Source organism: Stomoxys calcitrans, chromosome 5 (genome assembly GCF_963082655.1).
Source record: "Stomoxys calcitrans chromosome 5, idStoCalc2.1, whole genome shotgun sequence".
Lineage (NCBI taxonomy): Eukaryota > Metazoa > Arthropoda > Insecta > Diptera > Muscidae > Stomoxys > Stomoxys calcitrans.
This window is the reverse complement of record NC_081556.1, coordinates 236,225-255,440: the sequence shown is the minus strand read 5'-3', so window position 1 is coordinate 255,440 and position 19,216 is coordinate 236,225. Positions and strand designations below refer to the sequence as shown.

General features: G+C 37.8%; 2 protein-coding genes and 1 long non-coding RNA gene across 4 annotated transcripts in view; 2 read left to right on the top strand and 1 right to left on the bottom strand.

Moving 5' to 3' along the window:
* LOC106086524 (uncharacterized) overlaps positions 1–19,216 on the bottom strand; it is a 78,950-nt gene that overhangs the window by 15,602 nt on the left and 44,132 nt on the right. The window contains exon 2 of the long non-coding RNA XR_001221143.2: positions 9,772–9,820. This is a non-coding gene — a long non-coding RNA (uncharacterized LOC106086524). The remainder of the gene's footprint in view (positions 1–9,771; positions 9,821–19,216) is intronic.
* LOC106086522 (complement component 1 Q subcomponent-binding protein, mitochondrial) lies at positions 1,400–2,641 on the top strand. The gene is made up of 5 exons (XM_013251230.2): positions 1,400–1,709; positions 1,789–1,939; positions 2,014–2,207; positions 2,266–2,354; positions 2,414–2,641. The coding sequence occupies exons 1-5, from the start codon at positions 1,496–1,498 to the stop codon at positions 2,561–2,563; spliced, it is 798 nt and encodes a 265-aa protein (XP_013106684.1). The 5' UTR covers positions 1,400–1,495; the 3' UTR covers positions 2,564–2,641.
* Positions 16,137–19,216, top strand: part of LOC106086518 (mucin-2) — a 38,068-nt gene continuing 34,988 nt past the window's right edge. The window contains exon 1 of one of the 2 annotated variants that reach the window (XM_013251220.2): positions 16,137–16,269. The gene's annotated coding sequence lies outside the window, so the exon portion shown is untranslated. Of the gene's footprint in view, positions 16,270–16,344; positions 16,696–19,216 lie in introns of those variants that run through there. The other variant, XM_059369012.1, reaches the window with a different exon arrangement.

The window sequence follows — 19,216 nt, the reverse complement described above, 5'->3', positions numbered from 1 at the left end:
TGTTATGGTTCTTAAATATAATACACACACAACCAAAACTCATTGGCAGATAGAGCTCTTCCCGAGAAAACATTTTACTCAGTTGTTTACGGTGCACCACCTAGTAATTATGTCATGGTTATACATCTTTTATAAACATTTTAATGTAAAAAAATTCTCTTTCAATACAGAAATACAGGATTCACTAATAGAAGGTTAGGTCACATGCAAAAACACAAAGTGGATAGGCCCCATAAACATCATTAAGGATGTCAAATCTGACGATTGAAAATGTCATCATCAGGAGAAAACGTAAACAAAGAATGAATGTAAAAAGAGAACAAGTTGACATCCTCAATGCCAAGTACTGCCAAATATTAAAAAAAAAGTATATCGGCTGATCGCTTGGCTTAACCTTATTCAGTGAATCCTGACAGAAATACATAATTCACAAGAGATTTCGAACGACTTACTCGTTCGTATGCGGTAATTCGCCCCCAGGATGGACTTTCTTTCAAATTCCCACTAGACTGTCAAATTGACATTATAGTTTTTATGTGTAATACCATGTGCAGTAACCACAAGATTTGCGCGGTGACCTCCGTAGCGCAGTTATATATCCACAGGGTTGTAGCTTTGATTTTGTTGTTGTTGTTGGGCAAGCAGTGAACCCTGAATGCAACAACGGGCATATCTGTGAGACCTAGGCAAATTTATACAAGGTAAAGTCATTAGCCCAACAACTACGAAATGAACTATACAACCCAGAGGGGATGGCGGCGCAAATTCCCACTAGGCTGTCAAATTTCTCGACCCTTCCTAATTGACATTCTTGTTTTTATTTGCATTATCACGTGTAGCAATCACAAGATCAAAAGATATATGATTATAAACGTGCAAATTATAAATTAAGCCAATTCAAATGTAAAAAAAGGATAACATTTTAAAAAATTTTTAAATCCAAACAAAGCATTTGATATTTTAGTGGGATTTGGAAACAACCAGGATTCACTGAATAAGGTTAAGCCAAGCGATCAGCCGATATACTTTTTTTTTAATATTTGGCAGTACTTGGCATTGAGGATGTCAACTTGTTCTCTTTTTACATTCATTCTTTGTTTACGTTTTCTCCTATATGATGACATTTTCAATCGTCAGATTTGACATCCTTAATGATGTTTATGGGGCCTCTCCACTTTGTGTTTTGCATGTGACCTAACCTTCTATTAGTGAATCCTGGGAAACAACTCTGAAATGGAAAAATTTCATCAGAGGGCCTACCTTGTATAAATTTGCCTAGTGTGAGACTGTACAACTTATCTTTAAATGTGAAGAGTCTTAAATCGGCAAAAACGTTTTTTTATTAGGTGACTTTGGCCAACAAGTGAAGTTTTAGGTTATAGTCATCGGGGAAGCAGTACAATTATTAAATCAATTGACATAACTGTCGTTCGGCACGAGGAATTTCTAATAAATATTGATCATTAAGAAAATTTTACAAATTGTCAATTGAAATATGAATAGCCTTACTAAAGCAGCGTTCAGATTTGTGGGAAGTGCTTCTTTGAAGAATGCATTCGGTGGCAAACGAGATTTTACTCGCACTCTATGGCACATGTCGAAGAATTTGGATTGTGGCAGTGCGGCAACCAGTGGGGTACTGCAGCCGCATAAACCTAGCTTGTATTGCAGCTGCGGTTGCGGAATGAAACATCATATGCACACAAAAGGTAAGGAAAACATTTCTTTCGGAGTCACCGGTGGGACGCCTTAAACTTATATAACTATCTGAAATCTAAATGGAAATAGGCGAGCGGGAGTTGGTGGAATTTTTAACCGAGGAAATCTTAGCAGAGCGTAAGGCCCAAAAAGTTAAAACTGTGCCAACAACTCTCGACGGGTTTTCCGTAAAGTTGGATGGCGCTGAAGTTGAATTGGCAAAACAAGGCGAAAAGGAAAAGTACGTGTAATGTGATTTATTTTTATACTATTCTCAAAATTTACTTTGGAATGTTGATTCAATCAATTCCCTAGAATTGTCATCAATTTCAATGTTAACCACACTGTTGATACCGAAGATGAGCCGGAAATTAACCCCACCGCAGATAAACCAGACATGGGAGAAATGCGAAGCAAACCACAATTTGAAGTAGATATTGTAAGAGGCAATACCACACTTTCATTCACGTGCTCCTTTTTGGAAGGCTCAGCGCAAGAAGGAGAATATAGTGAGTCATTTTATATTTGTTCCTACGATGTATGCCTATAATGTTGTTTTTGACTTAGATGACGTTTTCGGTATTGATGAAATGACCATCTACCAAGGCGAATGGAATGAAAAGGTCTATGCTGTTGCCGGCGACGTGTTAGATGGCGTAAGTTGCCCAAAACATTGGATTCCAACAGCATTTTCTAACATGTGTTTTTATTTCAGTATCTATATGACTTGTTGATGAATCTTTTGGAAGAGAAGGGTATTAGCAACGAATTCGTTGAAAAGATGTCGGACTTGGCAACCGCCTATGAACACTCTTCCTACATTGGTCTGCTTGAAAGCCTATCGAAGTTTACGACTGGAAAGTAAACATATGTCTTATTTTCGCATCCCATGCTACAATACTACTGGTATGGAACGTATAAATACAAAGAAACATTTTCGTTATATTCGTTGCTTTATCATACGATAATCCTTCCACATTCTCTTACATTTATCACAGTAATGTGCTTGCATACAAATTCTGAAATTGATATTCAATATTTATTGGGCAGAATTCGTTAGATGTGAGTTCTGTCCTCTTATCCTAAAATAAGATTATACTTTCCAATTCGTTTTACACAACTATGAGATGGAAAATAATTTGAAATAATTGTTTCAACGGAGGGCGTTAATTTCTTGAAAAAGTTTTTGTTTTTGTATTTTTAACAAATTAACGTCGCCGTGTTTTATATTATAAGATTCTGTGTAATGTTATAACATCAACTGATTTGTTTAATAAACAAACGTTATAAGTAAGAACAAACTGTACATGTTTATTTGGGATTTTTATATTATGCTTTGGTTACAAGTGTTTATCAATTCAATTCATTCACTTGGCCAGCCTATCTTACTTTTCAACTAAAAAAGTTGCCAATTGTCTTTTGTGTTGAGAACTTTTGAAGAGTCCAACCTAGGTAAATTTATACAAGGTAAAGTCATTAGCCCAACAATAACGAAATCAACTATACAACCCTGTGGTAATGGTGGCGCAAACTCCCACTAGGCTGTAAAATTTCTGGGCACCTTTGCATTATCACGTGTAGCAACCACAAGATCAAAAGATTTAAAAAAGTAACAAAATGTGAAATCCCGTAAAAATCCAAACAAAGCATTTTAGTAGAATTTGGATACAACTCCTACAAATTGGAATTCTATCAGCTGGGCTAATGACATTACCTTGTATAAATTTGCCTGGAGTCAAACTTTTTCAAATCTTGTGGCAACACCTTAAAAACTATTTTTAGATTATGTTTTGTTTGCGTCGCCTGAAGTTACACTGGAGTGTGTGCGTGTGTGCAGCTATGTAGACCTGCTTTTGTTATTTTTCTACTTGGTCCGAGGTCTCGTTGGGCTGGCGGCTCGCACAAAGCGTTTACAACTGTGTCTTGCTCGTTTCGGAAGTTTCATGTTCAATTCCCGCGGCGGGAAAAAATTATTACCATCGGGGTTTTTTCTGCCACTACAATCGTCTCAATTATTAGAATTGACTCGTTTGGACTGTTTCCTTCTTCGTTTGGCAGGAGTTTCCTTGTAATCGCATTTGATTGGAAACTCCAATCAAAGAAGGTAGATTGAATCGTTCGCTCGTAGCCGTACCTGCAATAGCCCAATCGATGGCTATCCACCAGGTCCCGTAAAAATATATGAGTGCATACATTTTATGGAAAAAAATCGGTAAATTTTTAACTTTAATTTTGGTGGGCACAATCATCCCCAGGTTGGAACAGAATCCTGGCGAAATATGATTTATCATGAACAGAATATTATTTTAAGTTTTCGGCAGGTGTGAAATCTCTATAGGTACAAATTACAAATTAGTTGGGCGTAATTGGGAGATAACAGGTAGAAAGATTGAGAAAGTGAGCATGCCAAGTGAGAGATGAGGGTGGGCATATTTTTTATCCGATTTCGCTACAATTTTACATTTGATTTTTACCTTTTTTCACTTTAACTTATTTATTACTGTCATTTAAACATTACAATTAGCCAAATAAAGTTTTTACTGTTTAAGGAAAAATTAATAATTGATATTTTTCACATTATCATAACGGAATTTATGGTCAAGGAAGCCTTGAGGAGCTTCAGACCATTTAATTCACCCTGATTTGATGGAATATTTTCGGTGTTACTACAAAAGGAGGACGACTATCTGGCCACTATTTTCACAGCGCGCCTAGGACTAGCATATAGTACGAAAGCGAAAGTTGGTATTTATACCCAAGCCCGGCAACGTAAGTTATGCGAGACCTATAAGCTTTACGTCGTCCTTGCGGGTCCCATGACATAAATAAAGCGGAGAAAGTGGCACAGGGCACGCGACTGGGGGGCATTTTATAGCCTCTCCTTTGGGTGACCACCATAAATAACCTTTTACGAATGCTGACTGAGGAGGAATTTGAACCCGTCTGCTATGTAGACGATGTTATAATACTTATTAGGGGTAAGGACCAGAACCAACTACGCAGAAGGGCCGTAAGGGTCTTGCATATGGCATATAACTGGGTTAGACCCAGGGGTCTCAATGTTAACCCAGAGAAGACTGAAATATGCCTGTTCACGAGGAAGACGAGGAAGGTGGGGCCATTTTGACACACAACGTTTCCTCAATAAAACGAACTCGATATCTGACAAGGTCAAATACTTGGGGGTGATCTTGGATAGGAAACTAAATTGGAAGCATCACATTGAGGAGCGTACTGAGAAGGCTCATAGATGTTGGGCACTATGTAGACGGGCCGTAGTCTCGAAATGGGGCCTGAATCCGTGGAGAGTCCACTGGCTCTACAGGAGCGTGATTAGACCAATACTTACTTACGCCTCTATAGTTTGGTGGACTACTATGGAGAAGTGCAACATAATAACCCTAGTATTGCCATATTTAAGATCATATTATACGGATGGATCAAAGATAGAGGGCCTGGGGGTCTACATTGAGAACTCTAGAACTGAGATCTGTTTTAGACTGCCAGACCATAATACGGTCCTGCAGGAGAAGATCCGGGCGATCACGGAATGCTTGGGGTGGCGTGGTGGTAACGCGAGGACGTCGAGTGTGAACATTTTTACGGACAGTAAAATGGCCATAGGAGCACTAAAAACCAGGACGGTAAGTTCACGAGCAGTCTTGCAGTGTAAGAAGGAGATTGACGCCTTCTCTGAGGATGGCAGAATCCAGATCATTTGGCTGCCGGTCTATAATGGTGTAAGGGCAATGAATGGGCAGACGATTTGGCAGTAAAGGCCAGAGGACTGCCGTCAATAAACTTGGTTAACCCGAAGCCGAGTTAAGGGCGTGTAATATTTATTTCCAGTTTAAAGGGGTACATCCGATTACCACTCACAGAAAAATATAGACCCAAATGACTTATAAAAAAACTTTTGGAACAAGGTGTTAATTGTTTAAATTATTTTTAACATAGAAATTCATTTTTTTGCATCGCGGCAAGTAATTGGTTAAGAACACAGAAAATATATAGACCTACATATATTTGACCGACTAAATATGGCATTGGCTTATGAAAAACTTTTCAAACAAGGTGGTTGGTAAACAAGGCATACGTTGAACATATTTTTAATTGTACGAATTAAATTAAATTAATTAAATTGTTATTTAATTATATAAATTGTGCATTGACCAAGAGTTATCGTGTTCCCTTTCACTCATACATATGTAATTCGAAAAGAAGTAAGAATGAGCCAAACATATTTTTATGTGAATAATATCCGTTATTTATTTTTATCGAAACAGTAAAAACTTTATTGGAAAGAAAGGCAAACTTTCAAATAAGTTGTTTTATTGAGTTAATAAACAAATTAATTGGATTTTTGAGCTTATCATAAATCCAAATTGAAAATTGTTAATCGATAATACAGATTCCTTTATAATTCCGATTTCAGCGAAAGATTAATTTCCTAACTGAATTAGATAGTTTTAAGAAACTACCACGAGAAATATAAATGCAACTTATACAATATATTTATTTCGCTGTCTGGACTGTCTGGATTGCCCCTTCAATACATTATGTATAAGAACATCTTATTTTGAAATAAATTTGCAATTTATTAGGCAGGCTGCTTACCCAAGTGGAATCAATTAAGAAATACTTATTTGTCAACGGACCCCTAGATGTTTCATCTTCTCTTTTTCGTAACCCATTCTATTGTGCTCCAAATGTGAGAATATCACTTTGCTAACAATTCCGTTGCAGCACGTTTTTTTTTGGTTCCATTGGTTTACGAGTATTATTTTGTGGACATGGACTAATTTGAATGCATATAAAACTCTCCACAAAGTGTTTTGTAATTGTCGTGACTTTAATGAACATAGTATAAATACTTAAATCCAAGAGGGTTAGAAGAAAAACATACCCACAATAGATGCACCGTAGAAACCACAAACGAAAACGAGAAACAGAGTAACAAATTGCAGTCAGTCAGCCAAACGCTAAGTATCTGCATTGCAAATACCCGAAGCCATGCTAATAATGGAGGTTTGTCTGAGCACCAATGCCTGAAGATATGAAGACAACTTGTTGGTGAGTGAGCGAGTAGAATGTTCTCTTAAGGGTTTCAGCCACCGCCAGCCTGGCTCGCTTACAAATGTTGCAAAGCGTATTGCCTTTGGGAAGATCTAATAAACAACAAAAATTGACGAAACGTTGGGACAAATGAAATAAAAAGGAATTTTTGTTTACGGAACTTAGGTCTAAAGAGCTTAAGATAAAATTTGATAAGATCTAATAAAGCTGCTATTACACTATTCGACTTGTCATGTGAGCTGTCACATTCTGTCTTCATAAGATTTGTCTTAAGTCCGTCAAAAGCGAATACACAGAAAAAATAAAAAAAAAACCTTGGTTTAATTAAGCAATTTGTATATTCAACTAAAATTTTTGCTGAAATCGGATCTTTAAAGGAATTTGTACTATTAACAAAAGATTTTGTAATATGCAAGCTTAAAAAAAGCTACTAAAGTGGTTATCAACTTAATAAACCAAAAAACTTATTTTAAACTCTATAGATTAACTCTATTTGGTTTGTAAAGGAACAAACAAAATGTGTGCTATGATTTTGTCTAATGTCGATACAAAATCAACACTGTATGAAGTTGACATATTTTGGGTAAAGATGACAAAACAAGTTGGCTTTAGCTTAAGATAACTTCAGCTCACATATGAACGCTTTATAGAATGGTCGTAGACATGTGGAATCCCACGATAATCAATACAATTTCTACATATGGTTGTTCGGTATGGATAATTTCTGGCAAGTCCTCCGCAGCAAACGAATTTTTCGCCTGCATGCTTTTTTATCAAAATTTAAATCGTATTACATTTGAAGCGCCGGATTAGAAAGTTTGTCAATCACACTAGAATTAAACCAATTTAAGAACATAAGATCTGTTTCTTGAAGGCAACGGTTCCAGTAACGGCAGAGCAGTGAATTTTGTTACAATGTTTACATAAAACAATATCTCATAAAGCCCAAAAAAATCAAAGCATATTCTTTGGATGTTATGACATTTTCTAACTTTGGGTTGTTATGGCCCGGGCTGCGGAGTCGAACTTTTGAGCTGGAGTTTGAGTTTGGTTCGGAGTTGAGCACGCCTGCCCTGACTGCGAACCTCTCGCCGGCTTAATACTCCGATTTAGACTACGACCCTGGGAGTCGAGGTCTAGACGTTTTGAGCATTGTGTGATCATAGTGGTAAAGCGGATCACGAAGGCGCTGAATGACTCGCTGACACAAGCATGCCCTAGTGCCAAGCCAAGGGGCAAACAGCAACCGCATTGGTGGACCCCAGAGCTGGTTGGTCTAAGGAAGGACTGCAGAAAACTCTTCAACAGAGCAAAAGCCACAAGAGCACCACATGATTGGGACATCTATAAGGCTGAGCTAAGAAAATATAAGGCCCTTATGATGTTTGACCGGTTGAATTACAAGCTGTGTCTGATAGACTGGTACCCTGGCTTAGGGAGATATACTCTGCTTGTATCAGAATGTCAAATATATCTGTGGGATGGAGGGACACGAAGGTCATTTTCATTCCGAAAGCAGGAAAACCCTACCACACGAAGGCGAAAGGGTTTCGTCCTATTAGTCTGTCATCCTTTATGCTGAAGACTCTTGAGAGGTTGATAGAAACATATCTTAGCGCAAATATCCCTGGAGATCGGCTGTCGCGGCAGCAGCATGCATAGAGTAAAAACAAATCCACTGAAACAGCCATTCACGACCTAGTCGGCTATATAGAGGGTTATCTCGCTGTCAAGGAATATACAATGGTAGCATTTCTTGACATTGAAGGTGCTTTCAGTAATGTAAAACCGACGTCAATCATAAAGGAGTTGAAGTTTCTAGGCATCAACTCTACCGTAAGAAAGTTTGTTAATAACTTACTTACTAAAAGATGCATTACGGCCGGCTTGAGATCTGTGAATCTTAAAAGATGCGTCAGCAGAGAAATTCCTCAAGGAGGTGTACTGCCTCCTCTACTTTGGAATATAGCCATTAACAATATATTATTGTCCCTGGAAGAAAAAGGCGTAAAAGTGATCGTGTATGCGGATGACGTGGCAATTGCGGTTAGGGGAAAGTTTCCCAGCACTCCAAGATATGAACTTTAGGAAGCTCTACGTCCAACAGCTAAGTGGGCTACCGAAAGTGGTCTGAGTATAAATCCGTGCAAGACAGAAGTAGTTCTTTTCCTTGGGTGGAGAGAATGTTCCATTTACAAAAAGCGCAAAATACCTGACAGAAAATTGAACTTCAAATCAAACATTTTGGAAAGGGCAAGAAAGGCCACTCTTGCCCTATACACCTGCAAGAAAGCCATTGGCAAAAGGTGGGGATTGGGGGCCGCGTGTCATGCATTGGGTATATACTACAGTTGTCAGACCTATTATGCTATACGATGTTGTGGTCTGGTGGACGGCGCTTCAAAAATCCACCTACTGCTCAATACTTAAACGGATCCAAAGGATAGCTTGTTTGTGCATGTTCGATGCACTGAATTTAATGCTACAATTTAATTTAATGTCCAAATTGCAGCGACCACTGCCGATATCCTGGTTTTAGGTTCAAAGCACATAAAACCATATAAATAAAGAAAATTTAGAACAGTGAGATGTATATGAAATATTGTTTAAAAAACGATTTGTTTCAAATCAAAGTACATTCTACCCTGGTCTCGAGCTTGGAGTATCAATCAAAATCATATGATTTATAATACAGGACAAATAACCAGAATTCTTATCTGGAGAAATGATTATAAACATCTAATGCTTTTGTTATTTTTTCTCCAATCTACATCTTATATTTACTGGTAATTTAAATCTTGTTGGGAAACCCTGTGAAAAATCGAGGTCGGCCTATCAACCTACCAAGAGAAAAAAGTACCAAAACACCAACACAATATTTTTAATACAGTAGTGTAGAGATTTAATTTCACTAGCAGTATCTTTAAATGTGGCATATTTTTTTTAGCTTTATGGTATTTTCTATAATATATTTATATATCGTATTATACTACTTACCTCTGCATGTTTGGATGCTATATGAGCATAGCAATTTAACATTTCAAATCTGCAAAAGAGAAAACAAAATATGAAGGAGTCCATCTTTAAATTTTATCTACTAACGAATATGGAAAAAGCAAGAAACGTACATGGCTATGTCACAGATGTGGCAGACCCTCGTCTTTGGAGCACCTCTTGAATTCTTGTAAGATTCTTAATCGGAAACAAAGGACAATTCTCAACAATAGAGGAATAGCTATTCTGAAAACCACCTCTGCAGGTAATATCAATAAAATACCCAATTTCATGGCGGATTCAAAGATAATAATTTCAAACAAAATTGTTTAGCTGATGGCCTTAGTAGCCAAAGCTTCTATTTTTACTATACCCTACATCACCACTGTGGTACAGGGTGTTATAACTTAGTGCATTTGTTTGTAACATCCAGAAGGAAGAGAGAGGACCCATTGCTAAGTATACCGATCGAATCAGAATCACTTTCTGATTCAATATAGTTAGGTCAGTCTGTCCGTCCGTCTGTCAATGTTAATTTTTTCGCCCAACTACAGGTCGCAATTTTGTTTGGCGTAGAGTCGTAGCATATTGAAATTGGAAAAAATCTGTTCATTTGGATATAGCTCCCATAAATATGTTCGTCCGATTTTGAGAAATATTGCGATAAGTTCCACACAATGTACACACACAAATACCTTTCATTTGAGTCCCATATTGCCATGGTCGGTAAATATGTCCGATTTAGGGGTGTTTTGGGGCTTGGGGTGGTCCCCCTAGCACTTGGCCCGACAATTGGATATCAGATACGTTTTCTTATCCTAAATACCTATTATTTGAGTCCCATATTGTCGTGATTGTTCTAAATATATCTAAGAAGTTTGGTGGAAATCGGTTCGGATTTAGATATAGCTCCCATTTATATGTTCGTTAAATTTTGGGTAATTTGCAATAGTTGTCAACCGTAGTTATTACAGTTTGAACTAATTTGCTCGAAAATTGATACGGATTGTGTAATAAGCCATCTCAAAAACATCCGACAAAAAAAAACCCCTTTTTTGACCTAATGGTGAACGCTATTTGATTTGATTTTGGACAAACAAAATGTGTCTAATGTGAACACAAAATCAAGAATGTACGAATTTGACATATTTTGGGCGAAAATGATAAGCTGGGTCAAATATTTAACAAATCTGAACGTACCTTTATATTTACTACACTCATAGAAAAATGTCTGCTGAAAATAGCAAACACTGTCTGCCGACTGTTAGTAGTTAATTTTGCTGCTATTACAGCAGTAGTTCTGCAATTTCAGAACAGCAAGCTTACTGCTGAAAAGCCTGTTGTTTGCTGAAAATGACTGCTGCTTAACTAGGAAGGGGATGTTAGAAGAAGAAATATAACACATATCTAAATTTGTGTCTCAGTGGATGTTTATAATCGCCACTGAATGTATACTTTCCATAACCTTTTTTCTTTAAACTTAGATACAAATGGCCATGCCAGTCATGTACACATAAGTAGAGCATTAACAAAAAATGTGAGCTAGCTCAGTCACATTTCGAAATGCATACTAGTGGATGGATCAGGTTGCTTCCTTACAGTAATACAAATTAAAATCATATCTTCTAACAAAATTACTAAAAAAAATTTAAAAAGTGCATATAGTAATAGGCAACCATAAAAAGTAGCAGACTTGGATACTCAGAACAGCAGATTTTGTTAGTTGAAATAGCAGTAAGAAATGTTTGCTAATACAGCAGCCCTACGTTTGCTGATACAGCAGTAATGTCTGCTTTCCCATTTTTAGCAGACAAAAACTGCTGTTATAGCAAACATTTTTGCTGTTTTGAATAAATAAATTATAACCTACACCACTTTTGTGGTAAATGGTATTATAACTTAGTCGTGTGTAACGCCCAGAAGGAAGAGAGGTAGACCTATTGATATTTATACGGACCGATTCCGTCGACCGTCTGTCTGTTAGACTGGTGTCTATCCATGTTTATATGTGTACAAAATACAGGTCGACATGTTTATCCAATCATCTTCAGATTTGCCATATGCATTTTTTTAGCCTAGAGACTAAGCCTTTTGGTATAATGTGGTCATCTGTTTGTTTTCGAACGCCTGAGTTCGAACCCTGAGAGAGTATCAGACAAAATATTTTCAGTGGTGGTTATCGCCTCCTAACGCTGGCGACATTTGTGGGGTACCTTACAAAAATTTTCTCCCCCACAAGAGGTGTCGCACTGAATCAGACATGAATCAGACAGTTCTCATTGATATGTGATAAGATTGCCCCTGTTCCTTTATGGAGTGTTCATGGGCAGCAACTTCCGCCGAAGTTTATCGAAATCGTCTCCAGAGTTAGGTATAGCGTTCACATAGGGGTATTGCCCAATGTCCACTAATAGGGTAGGTGTAGGGTATTATTATATTCGACACCGCCCGACTTTTGGCTTTCCTTACATGTTTTTAAAAGAATAGTGTTTCGAACATTCCTTTTTATATGTTTTTATACATCGATATTAAAGCATTGAGACGTCAAGCGATTCCAGTGGAATTAAATAGTAGAAAATTAAATGGCTTGTTAAATACAACAAAGTGCTTTAAATTGCCACAAATTTGTAACAATTAGTGCTTAATTGTCACACAAATGCTCAAGGAAAAAATTGCGAACGAGCACCGAAATTTGATTTGATAATGCATTTGGACAGGTTTGGTTCCATTGGGCATGTATGTAGTAGTTATCCATCAAGCTGCGGCATTGCCCATGCGTAACCAAGACTGACACTGCAGAAGTAACAACCAGCTTCTAGTAGTTTAAAGGAAAAAAAAACCTAGCAAATCTTGGAAGTTGTTGTGTGTGTGGAAGGGTTTTAATGAACACTTGATTCGATTAAATGAATCGCTGCGATGTTCAAATCCCGTTTTAATAACAATCACCATTACAGGACGGTGGGTATGTTAATTTTGCTTTTCTGTTTGAACACTTCGATATCTTCCCTTTTCAAGTTTTAAACAAGCAACAGACTTTTTTAAATTAAGATATTGGTCTACACATTTTTTCTTTCTTTTGTGCTTGCCAGGAAGGCCAACTTAGTGCTTTTCGCAATAGATTTGGTGCTCCTTAGATTTGGTGCTCACGAAGGTACCAGGTAAGTTTTTTATATCCTAGACCACTACTGTGGTAGAGCGTATTATACTCAGTGCGTTTGTTTGTAACACCCAGAAGGAAGAAAGAGATAAATCCATTAATAATTATACGGATCGACACAGAATCACTTTGTGAATCGATTTAACTATGTCCCCCTGTCTGTCTGGCAATTCTCATCCGATCGTCTTCAAATTTGGTACAGACATCTTTTGCCTACAGACTAACATTATTCAAACGGGAAAAAATCGGTTTAGATTTGGATATAGCTCCCATATATATCTTCATCCGATTTGAACTAATATTACCATAATGCGGTCATTTGCCAACAGATTCCAAAAAAAATTTGGCGCGAAGTATTCTTTTATGACCCGAGGGCCCTCGGTTCCGAGACCCCTTTAAAATTATTTTGTCTATAGAAAACAAATTAAATAAAATTTATGCTACACACAACATTTTAGTAAAACTTTTTAAAATGACAAAATTTCATATTTATAATATTCTAGAGAGAAATTTCGAGCAGACCACGACCACCTTAAAATTATTTTTCTTAAGCACAAACTTTCAATAGTAAAGGATTTTCGATCGGTTTTAATAAAGTTCGGAGGAGAAATTAGCTGCATCATTTAGCAGAACGTAGATGGCTCGTCGTAAAAATTGATCAAAATTAATGTTTTTGAATATTTAGCATTTATAGTTGCTTAATTTTGCTTAATTTAAAATGTTATGGAAATAAAAGCCGTTTAAAACCAATTGACCGTCACAAACAATAACCTGTTGAAAACATAAAACTAATAACAGAGCAAATTAAAATGAGCACAAAAGGAAAAATTTCATCAAAATACTGAAGCTGATTCGCCAAAACTATCACTATAAGATATTTGCAAAGACAGACACACTTTGAAAGATTAGGATCGGCCTATAAATAGTGTGTTGGCAAGCAGTACAAAACTCAGCTCAGCCAGTTCCTGCACCTAATAGCGACCACAAATTTCGAAAAAAGTTTGAGGTATCTTTACCAATTTCACAGTAACAGAAGAATTTTGGCAATTTTAAAAAAATATGGGTATTTTACGAATATATGGAATATATATACTTTATAGGGTCCGAAATGGATAGTTCCATGTATTGCAAATGGAATGGCTAAATGAATATACCCCCCTATCCTATGGCGTTGGGTATAAAAATGTTAAAGAGCTTCCTCCAAGGGGTAACAATTTTAAATTCAAAATCAGTAGACAGTGTTTGCTGATCTCGGCTAATTATTCCTCTGGGTGTATGTGCTCAATTTGAAGAAGAACGCTTGATAAATGCCCACATTATTTTAATATTAGTCCAAATCGGAAATTGCAATATGTTTTTTGATTACAAATTAACAAGGAAAACTGACATACGGAGAGTCGGTCAGTATGCTTGTTAATGGGTATCTCGCTTTCCTACTGGATGTTAGGCAATTATGAAGAAATCTTTCTACATTGACTGGGTCACGTAGTCGCAAAAAGTTACAAATTTTAAAAGGTTCCGCAAACAGCCATTTGACACTAAAAAGGTCGCATTTTAGTCGCACAGCGGTAACACTGCATATAAGTGTGATCGCTCTGGAAACAAAACAAACAACAAAATGTTACAGAATTATTGCAAACTCCCAGCCACAAATACTTATGTGACAATAAACTAAAACTTGTTCTCGGTTCAGTCTGGTCCGAATTACCATAAGGAGCTAGTCTATCGAGATATGACATAGTGAGTTACGTTATCTGAATCTCTAGTTGTGTGTTCATATGTTTCTTTTTGCTGTCAGTGATTCCCTATTGTTTTCAAAAACTCAGACACAAATAATTCCAAAAACGAATATTTACAAAATTTAAAAGGGGAGGCCACCGTAGCGCAGAGGTTGGCATATCCGCTTATGACATTGAACGCCTGGGTTCGAATGCTGGTGAGAATATCAGAAAAACAATTCATCGGTGGTTATCCCCTCCAAGTTAAAACTTCTCCCCAAAGAGGTGTGGCATTGCTGCACCCCTTTGGAGTTCGCCTGGGTTCGAATGCCGGCGAGAACAACAGAAAAAAATTGCATCGGTGATTATCCCCTCCTAATGCTGGCGACATTTGTGTGGTACTATGCCATGTTAAGACTTCTCACCAAAGAGGTGTTGCACTGCGGCACACGTTAACTTCTCCCCCTCCACGTTAAAACTTCTCCCAAAAAAGGGGTCGCACTGCTGCCCCTCATAGGAGGTCGCCTGGGTTCGAATGCTGGCGAGAACATCAGAAAAAAAAATCCCCTCCTAATACTGGCGACACTTGTGTGGTCCTATACTACTACTGAATTTCCCATGAACATTCCATTAAGGAACAGGGGATACCTCTCTCATATTAATGAGTGCAGTCCGAATCAAGATTAAGCTCAATGATAAGGGCCTCCTTTTTTTATGCCAAGTCCGAACGGCGTGCCGCTTGGCGACATCACTTGGTAGAGAAGATTTAACATGGCAGGATACCTCAGAAATGTTGCCAGCATTAGTAAGGGGAAAACCACCTCTGAAAATTTTTCTGATGTTCACGCCGGGATTTGAACCCAGGCGTTCGGCGTCATAGGCGGACATGCCAACCTCTGCGCCACGGTGGCCTCCTGTGTGGTACTATGCTACGTTAAAACTTCTCACCAAAGAGGTGTCGCACTGTGGCACGCCGTTCGGATTCGGCTATAAAAAGAAGGTCCCTTATCATTAAGCTTTAACTTGAATCGGATAGCATTCATTGATACGTGAGAAGTTTGCGTCTGCGTCTTGTGGAATGTCCATGGGCAATTCTGAAATAACTCGAAACCGAATCTCAAGAGCTTTAAGGCCTTATTCACAAAACTTAATGAGGCCTTATTTGACAGTGCTATAAAGGAAATGTGTCAATATTTTCATTCTCTAATCAAAACTATCTTACGAAAAGGAAAATTTCACATGAATATCTTAATGTCAAAAAAAACCTTTTATTTTTGGTTTTTGTTTATTCCCAGTTGGGAAGCTCTGCAATAAGCACAACGATCGAACACTCAACTCTCGCTCTCCGAGTTTCTTCTAAAGTCTTTCTCAGCTCTTGTGGTTGCGGCCATTGTGGTTGCTGCTGCTGCTTATGTCCATGTCTGTCTGGTGTTGACGTCGAAGACAGGTCTCTTTTGGTGAATGTTGGCATAAACCACCTTGAGTTTAGTCTATCGTGATACGCGTTTAGCGGTGGTTCGAGCAAATCTTTAACGGCAACGCTACTATTTACGCTTCTACTATTTGTGGCTAAAATACTTACACGCATGCGCGCGGTTCCCGCACATACACTCACACGCTAATAAGGTATTGGTGACTGTCTATACATTCAATTGATGCATGCATACATATATGTATGTGGTACATGTATACGAAACATTCATGGCACTGAGTGAGCGTGTGAACAACTGTTTGTCATACATGCGGTGTATGTATGTAAGCATGCATATGTATATGTGAAATAACACAAATCGATCGAATAACATTTCGGGTTTTTTAATTTGGTACTATGTTGTGATGTTGACGTTATAATCGATTCGTATGCAAACAGTGTTGTTCGATTCGAACGAAAAAAAAAAATAAGTGCACACATACGAAATAGAAAGCAAAAACACACATGAAACGACGTAGACGTAATTCCTGGCCGAATTGCATGCATATAGCCCATAAAGAGGGCATTATTTAAATTATGTTCGTACATATGTGTATGTGTGTGTGTGTGTATTCCAATTCGTGAGTGCATATTTCCATTTGTACATATGCCAATGACGGCAAAGTTATGACGTGTGTGAGTGTGTGGGTGTAATAGAAACACACAAATCGCCTTCCTATCAACATTCATACTTTCATACATACATGTTTATGAAAATGGGTGTATGTATTTGGTCATAGAAAGCCAAGACTTTTACCAACAACTGTGACATTTGGTCAGCGAATTTTTTGACACAGGGCTTACTTACCACACATGCAACACGAATATTTCTATATCAAGTGAAAAATTCTGCGTGAACTGCGACCGTAATGAGTTAAATGTTATCCAGACTAACAAGGTTTTGCTGTGGTTTTTGTACAAAGCACAAAGTGTCTGTCTTAAGTCTTTTGTTTTGTCAACTAAATCTCCGATAGATGAAAAAAAAACCCCACCATATTTACATCCAAAGTAAATTCGAAGTGAACTAAAACAATTTGGAAGCAACATACAACAACAAAATAAAAGTATGACGAATTGACAGAATGCAACATGAAGCCAGAATTTAGTAAAAATATAAAAATAACCTATATCTCACTCTAGTGAGTGAAGAAGTCTTCGTAATAATAAATGAAAAGATTTTTGGTGCAATCTTCTACACTTAACAGTTTTACCTCTTTTTGTAATATTTTAGCAAAATATATGCCCATATCACACTTTCAATTAAAACCAGTGTTAAGAAGTAGACAAAAAAAAATTATTTTGACGTAATAATCAGTATAATGTAGTATTTTAGCATTGTATACCTTCTTTGCAAGAGAGCGATTGTAACTTGGTTAAAAAGGAGACATACAGTAATTTTTTACTAAACCATCCAACGTATGCTGTTGTTTTTAGATGGTAAAAAGTGGACTTTAAATTGTCATAACGTCGTCAAAAAATTTTACGTTTAAAACACATAAGGCCCGTAATGCAAAATTATTTCCTTTTTTTAATATAGTCACAGGGTCGTCAATCGGTTCCAAAACATAAAAGTAAAAAACGTGGTCGTTTTGCTAATCGGAAACCGCTACATTGGCAGTCTTAAATCCCACTCACAAATTTTCCCATGAATATTTCATTAAGGAACAGGAGCAAACTTCTCACATATCAATGAGTGCTGTTTGTCACACTCATATAGACAATTTTTTCTATTATCCATTTTGTACTACAGTGGCGACAGACCGAACCGCCTGTAAGAATCCAAGGAGAGCGGGGGTCGTGGTATTTCGAGCTACCTACCTTCTTAGCTTTCGGAGGGATTGTCTCTTATTGATCCCCCATGGGGGACCCCCTAGGTGTGAAAAGTATATAAAAGCTCTTCACCGCGGTCCGAAGTGGTACTTTAAAGCCTTCCCGGATACTATTCTAATTGTTCAGGAATTTTCCTTTACAAAAGATCATCTGGGTACGACATTTGGTGATAAAATGTTGTAATTGGTGAATACGGTGTAGATGGTGGAAGGGAAGAGGAGTTGATGTGGAGTGGAGTGGGGTGAAGTTGATGTGGAGTGGATTGAAGTTAATGTGGAGTGGAGTGGAAGACGGAGGTATGGATGAGGAGTTTACTCATCCATACCTCCGGGGGTCGTGGTATTTCGAGCTACCTACCTTCTTAGCTTTCGGAGGGATTGTCTCTTATTGATCCCCCATGGGGGACCCCCTAGGTGTGAAAAGTATATAAAAGCTCTTCACCGCGGTCCGAAGTGGTACTTTAAAGCCTTCCCGGATACTATTCTAATTGTTCAGGAATTTTCCTTTACAAAAGATCATCTGGGTACGACATTTGGTGATAAAATGTTGTAATTGGTGAATACGGTGTAGATGGTGGAAGAGAAGAGGAGTTGATGTGGAATGGAGTGGGGTGAAGTTGATGTGGAGTGGATTGAAGTTAATGTGGAGTGGAGTGGAAGACGGAGGTATGGATGAGGAGTTTACTGTTGACTACACCGGTGAGGGTGGTTCGCGGATTACTGCTGTACCATTGTTGAAGTCTTGTGGCGATGAAAATGGGTTTGGATCGCAGGAAGGGCATTTCGATGCTCGGTGTGGAGTTGCATGGACTCAACCGGGTGCCGTGGCCAATAGAACGGTAAGAGTTTGGATAGTGCTCTGCTCCCACCCAAGGGAACAGAGTTCACGTCCAAACAACGCGAACTAGAATTGGTACTCATGCTAGCTTCATGCACAATAAGCCTCAATTTTTATTCGATTGGCTGAAATTTGGTATAAAAAGGATATTTTCTGGCCCAACAGGGTACAATGCAACTATGGAGCAGAGACAACGGACTTTTCAACAGTTTTGCTATAACAGCAACTACTAACAGTCACTAGACACTGTTTGCTATTGTCAGCAGACTTTTTTCTACGCGTATAGTTTTTGTCCGGATATGTCCATAATTCGACTTGTACATACATGGTTTGACTTCTTGAGCATCTAGAGGGTTACGTTTTTTTAAGGTTTGGCAAATCCTTTTTTCCCTATGAAAAGTTACGACATTTTTCGTCTGCTTTCAAATTTTAACC

Excerpts from the sequence above, each read along its gene's own strand:
- LOC106086522 (XM_013251230.2), top strand. The coding sequence starts at position 1,496 with ATGAATAGCCTTACTAAAGCAGCGTTCAGATTTGTGGGAAGTGCTTCT. Across the intron at positions 2,208-2,265 it reads AGCGCAAGAAGGAGAATATA|ATGACGTTTTCGGTATTGAT; the intron begins GTGAGTCATTTT and ends TTTTTGACTTAG. Across the intron at positions 2,355-2,413 it reads CCGGCGACGTGTTAGATGGC|TATCTATATGACTTGTTGAT; the intron begins GTAAGTTGCCCA and ends TTTTTATTTCAG.